The sequence below is a fragment of the Argiope bruennichi genome, chromosome 6, assembly GCF_947563725.1.
Source record: "Argiope bruennichi chromosome 6, qqArgBrue1.1, whole genome shotgun sequence".
NCBI lineage: Eukaryota > Metazoa > Arthropoda > Arachnida > Araneae > Araneidae > Argiope > Argiope bruennichi.
Window position 1 is genome coordinate 9,932,177 of NC_079156.1, and position 6,721 is coordinate 9,938,897.

At 25.3% G+C, this 6,721-nt stretch overlaps 1 protein-coding gene across 1 annotated transcript in view; it reads left to right on the plus strand.

The window, feature by feature from the left end:
• LOC129971535 (ninein-like protein) overlaps positions 1-6,721 on the plus strand; it is a 77,327-nt gene that overhangs the window by 11,359 nt on the left and 59,247 nt on the right. The window contains exon 6 of the mRNA XM_056085402.1: positions 2,047-2,276. Within this exon, the coding sequence (XP_055941377.1) occupies positions 2,047-2,276 (230 nt within the window). The remainder of the gene's footprint in view (positions 1-2,046; positions 2,277-6,721) is intronic.

Genomic DNA, 6,721 nt, shown 5'->3' on the forward strand with positions numbered 1-6,721 from the left:
CTTTTGCTTTCTTTCTTTTCGTTTCTTTCTTTCTTTTTTTTTCTTTTTGCAAACAATTTTGGTGTTGCCTTATGAGTATTTTTCTATCATTCCTTTGAAAAAAAAATTATATAACATTTTTATGAAAGATATTAATTTAGAACTGTAAAAAACGAACATGATTATTTTGATTTTTTTTCAAAGAGTACATTTTTTTAAGAATGTGAAAATTGTGTATTATTTTCTGCACATTCCATATTTTTCATTTTCCAAGATTTAACTTTTTAGATTTTTCATTCTGTTTAAGAAAAGTGCTTTTTGTACTTCCCTATTAATTGATATAGAATTAGAAGCATGGCTTGTTTGCCAAAATATTTTATATATAATTTAATAGGGCACATCTATATGATTAATTGAAATTTAGGAATATTTTACTGATTCTTTTTTAGAATTGTTAGTGATGTGTGCATGTGGTACTAGACAAAATAATAATTTGCCAATTATCTTTAAATTTTTCTTGTTAAATTATATCATATAAACACTATTCATTGTAATATAGGCTTTAATTTTTTTCCTCTCCAATGAAAATCTCACATTTTAATAATGTCTTAGTAAAAATGACACCAATTTCTTTGGTTATTTTGATGCTCATAACATTCATTGCAAATCCATTATAATGAAAGTTTTATCCTCAGTCTTTAAAATCAAGCTAATTGTCATTGATGCGGGGTCAAGTTGACTGGTTATTTTTTGACAGTTGTAACTCTGTCCAATTAGTATGTTGTGAATGACAGATATTGAATATTAGAGAAAAGGTTACCATCAAAGAAGGTTCTAAAAAGTTTTTAACTGCTCTATTTAGTCTTTGTCATTTCTTTAATTTTACTCTATTAACCAAAATTTTGACTAACATATATAAACCCTAAATGTTTTTGACAAAATAATCATGACCATTGTGGGTCCATTGTCTAAATTGTGACATGCCTTTTTAGACAGTTCTTACTTTATTTTTCAGATCATGTCTGATAAACATTATTTTTGAAAATAATTTAATCATTTCTGGGTTGATGGTTTTAAAGTGAATATAAATACATAGTCGAAGTAAAACTGATGCTGTTATCTGTTGCATTTATTAGACAAGTAGTTTTAAAAACAAATTTTTGACTAATACATCATTAAAAGTGGAAAGCTCTTAAATGATAGCTTCATTGAGAAATTACTATTTTTGAAAGAATTAAGCTTTATTATTTTTATTTTTTTTACAGTTAGTATGAATATGTGCTAATGTTAGTTACCACATATTTTCAAAATTATAGGTTGTCTCATGATTAGTTCGTACTTGAATATGGATATTGTATAGGACTTTGATCTAATTGAAGCTAGGCAGGGACTTTAAAACATTGACTTTAAAATTCTTTTTTAAATATTCAATTTCAGAAATATTGTTTTTAATTTTTACCTTGAAATCACTTATTGTAGTGTTAAAACATATTTGCAAACTATAGGAAATTAGTAAGGACCTCTACAATGAGGAATTTTCTTTAGTGATATTTGAGCAGACTAATGAAGGAAATAAAAGGTTTTGAATTACTTATGCATTTTGAGATATAGATGTTTATGGCATCCCCCCCCCCCCCAGCTATGCTGTTCAAAATTATCATTCACTCTGTTTTATTTTTCATGTGTGTGTGTGTTTACTACTGTAATTCTGTTTATTTTGCAAATTTATGATTTTATATTTCACTAACAAGATTTTCGCTTTACTTCTGTTACAAATTGAACATGCATTGTTCTTTTCACTCTACTATGTTCTTGGGCATACCTTGAAGTAAAACTATGGAATATACTTAAGGAAAATTTTAGGAGTAAAGAGAAATAAAGACTAATAAAGAGAGTTCATAAAACTAAGATGATTTCAAAGGAATCCTTCTTTCCAAACTGGAAAACTCTACTTATACACATGAATGCAAGTGCAATTTAATTTATATTTTATTTATGTATTCATTTTTGTATTTTATTATTTCTAAGACACAAAAGTGCATTTTGATGAAAAATCAATTATTTCAGGTGGTTTCACAGCTTTTTGAGAAGTTAGATTGTGATCAAGATGGCCAGATAAGTTTTGATGAATTTTTGCAAGGACTTTTCCAACATGGTGATCCTCAAAATTGTGATTCCCCTGTAATAAAATCAAATCCATCCAAATCAATTTATAACGATGGGTCCAGAGATGATCATCAAATCACAAACTCTTCTGTGTCTGGAATATTTTCTTGTATTGATCCTGACAATACTGGGTAAGTAAAGTGTAAATACTTATTCAAAATACTTCAACCTTAAAATAAGTTTTAAAAAACTGGCTTGGAATCATTGATTATGTATTAAAATTAGTTACCAATTCATTAACATAATTAAATAACTTTAATTATGGGAATTTGACTGTTAAATTGTTCACAAATTTTATGCTATCAAAAATCATACATATACTATAGGGCTTATTAATAAGTTGTTTAATGGAGAATCCAAATTAACATTTTTCTGAGACGATTGGTAGAATCCTGTTTCAAGATGCAACAAAATGCATAATTTAGCAGTAATATGATAGAATTTAACAAAACATTATAATCATTTTCATTTATTAATGCATTTATAATATCAAATGATGATAATAAATTTTACTAATTAAATTATTTTGAATAACAGAACAATATTTAATTACTATTGTGGCAGTTTTTACAATAATCATTCTTGAGTAATCATGAGTAAACTTATATTCATGTATACTTATGTTTCTATTATATTTCCAAACAATGAATTACACATTATGTGGAACAAGAACAACATATCTAATTTTTAAAACTTTTTGTAAAAATGTTTATCATTCAAATTTTCTTGTTTGCTTCACAAGATAAGTCGCTGGGTTTTTTTTAGATGGTAGTTGGCATCATAATTTTTCAGGGTTTCTTTGTAATATTACCAAGCAAAACTTCTTATTTTCCCCCCTCCAAATGACTTTAGACCAATTCAGTGACAACTTTGCAGAAGATTTGTCTATCAACAAGTGTCACTTGTTCAAATGGCCAATGATTAGCGTAAACTTAAGAAATTTAAATTTTCATAACACACTGAATTTTAATTACAGCATTGCCAAACTTTTTTTAAAGAAAAGATGTTAGTGTGTCAAGAATATTATGTTAATAGAACATATGGACTGTATAAAAATTTAGATTTCTTTTTCAACTACATTTATTGATTCAACCTAAGATATAATCCTCTACATCCTTTCAAGTATTTTTCCAATGAAAGTATTTGCCTATATCTAACAGTGTAGGAATTAGCTATTGGGCATGAATTGAATGCTTAAAATATAATTCATGTCACAATTTGTTCCATTTGTAAATTAATTAGCTTTATTGTGTTGAGAACTGAAAAAAAAGAATAGCATTGTTTTTGAGATCAGAAACGAAAGATGATGTATTGAATGTCCAGTGTAGTAAAGCATTGTATAATACCTGGAATATTATAAGGGCATTTTAAATATATGGATGAATAATAATGGATTAGGACAATGATAAAATGATGTACTAATGACCATGTTTAAAGAACTTCATTTATAATTTATTAGTAATTATATTTGTTTAGATTTTATATGAAATTACATGAAATAAATTAAAGTGGCATTTATTTGTTAAACATATAATTTGAATTTTGAAACAGATGGATACAATTTCCACTTCATAACAATCATTGAAATATCTTGATATTGAAAATATATTTGAGGAAAATATCCAAGAATTATAATATAAGATCTCTATAATTACAAAAATTTCTAATTTACTTTTGATTTTGATATCATTGTGTATTTTTTAATTTTGAAATTAATCAATAAAATTATTTTATACTGGTAATTTTTTGCCTGAAAATTACTAATTTACAAATTTACTGATGTTTCTAACACAACATAATGTATTTTAAATTGTTAATCTCTTGTGTAATTCTTAAATAAATTTTCAATAAAAAAATTGACACATTTTAAAATTTGATTTAAATAAAAAATCATTATTGTAATTTGATTATTTTCATTGAATATTTTATGGCGATTTAATTATAGTTTTAGCAGAATTATAACTTATAATTAATACTATTTTGATATTTGATTTATGCTTATGTAAAGGAATAACGAGACATTTTTTTCATTCTTTTTACATTTTAATAAAATTTTAAGAATTTAGAACTTTTAATTCCATTTTTTCATGTGGCTCAATATTTTGTCTATATTTTTAAAGTAGCAATTTTATATGAATTTTGTTTACTTAGTTTCATTTTACAATTTCAAAATAAGTTGCTCTAATAAGATGGAATTGTATTATTTTCATATAGCAGTGAGTAAGAATTTATATGGCACTAAACTTTGTAGGCAAATTTTGCTGCAATTAAAATATTCTCCAAAATAAATCTTAGAAATTCAAAATGTGTTTGGAAGTGTTTGCCAAAATTGTTATTGCAGAATTTATCCTTCTGTTTGATTTTGGTCATTCCTTTGTTTGGACTCTGTTGCATCAAAATTTCCTTTTTTTTAAATTAGTTTTATTGTTATTATTATTATTATTACCAGCCATATTACTGGTTGCATTCAGTAATTGAAATGCAGTATTCAGGAGCAGTTAAAAAGAAAAAGACAACTGTAAAAGTTTTTTTTTTTTTTTAATGATGCATTTTAAGAAAAATTGTTAACTATTAAAAAAATCTTTATATAAGACAGTACAGAACACACAATAAATACTCTTTATTTGAATTTGTACTTTTAATTATCATCTAAAATTTATATTTAGATATTTTTTTCTTTTACTGTTTGTTTCAAATTTTTTTAAACTTTTGTAGTTATTCTAGTAGTTAAAAATTTTGAAAATAATAATAGAAATTCATTTTAAAGAGAGAGAGAGAGAGAAAAGGTTTTTAAAAAATTGTTGTCATTATTACTATTTTATTTAAAATGTAATTAAAAAAAAAGGTTTTGCACTTGTTATAAACAACAGTTTTAAAAATCATTTAATGTTAATCTCTACTAACAATAAAACATAATGTTTCTGCATTCTAGACTGTTTGATCTAGAATTACTAACTTAACTCATATATTCTTGGAGGGTGGAAACATGCATCTTTGAGCGAAAAAGTACTTTAAGCATATTTTACATTGTCGAAGTGAAACACAAATCATATTCATTTTTGCTATTTATATTTAATTCTGATGGCTTTTTTTTTCCATTGATGATCAAGATATGAAGATTATGCTTATTTTACCATGCTGAGTTCGTTTAAGTGTGCGATATGGTATTGTAATAATTTTTTTTTTAAAGATTTTGCTTATTTATAAATGAGATTTAACTTTAAAATCAAACAATTGTGAAAAATTTTCAATGTTCGCTTTTTTTTTTTAAATATTATTACTCTATTCTTTGATATTATTGGATGCATATAGGACAAAAATTAGGGAAATGCATAGCCTAATGAACAGAGCAGATTAAGGCTTCTAAAATAGTATGAGTTTTATGTAAATGAAAATTTGAAATTTAATTATATTTTACTGTGGAAGTCATTAAGCTATAGTTACACAAAATATTTCATTGAAGTATTAATCTCAGCAAACAACCACCATTCAGATGAGTGGTAGAATTCTGATTATTGGTAACAGTTTGACACAACTGATATTGTTTTGGATAGAAAACTAGTTTTTGAAATGTTAAAGTGAGAACTGGCTCTAAAATGGTTGCTTAATCATTCTTTATACCACCATTTTCCTCTTTCCCTTTAAAAAAATGCATTATTATTTATTTTTATGCTTCACTTTAACAGTAGCATACTCAGAATGTTCAAAATAATGAAATATTTCATTTATTAACTATAAAAATTAACATTTGATTAGGCATAAGTCATTCTTGATTTTTTTTTTACCCTTTTGTTCAGTTAAACTTTTAAATGGGAAAGCATTAGAAAGAATTCTCAACCCTCAGAAGAAAACTTTTTAAGCATTAGAAAGAATTATCATTTGTGCATTCACAAATTCTTACTTTATTATTTTGGATGCACTTCACATCAACGTATTCAAGGTTTATTCAGTGTTCAAAGTTAGTTCTTTTAAATGTTTATTTATTCATTTCATAAAATTTATTATATACTTGATAAAATACTTCATTTATTCTAGGCTATAGTTACCTGGCTTGGGAGGAGAAAAAAAGAAAGTTTTAAATATTAAATAAACCTACAATATAAGAGATCAAGCTTTAAGATAGCCTAGTTAGATCAAGAATAAAATTTATTCTTTTATAACATGTATTTGTTGAAGGAAAAATTTTAATTTTTTAATTTGAAAGAAATTTTTGGTACTCCACTAAAATAAAACTTACAAAAGAGGGAATACTCAGTAAAATTTTCAGATGCTGATGAATACCTTTCTTATCAGTTCGAATTTGAGTTGGAAAACAAATCCTATTCTAAAAATGTTATTTTCCATTTTCAGGAAAAAAAATGATGAAAATTTAATTTGGGGGTGGAGGGGAGGACTCTGTAATCACTAATTCTTAAAACATTAAAAAAACATAGGGTGCGAGTGTAAGAATGCTTGATTTGAGTGATCGGGAAAATACCTGCAGACACATTAATTAAGACAGATTGACTCCCAGTTTGATTTTCTCTTCCTTTTCCTGAAAATCGGTCCTTATAAAATTATCTGAAATCGTCAAACA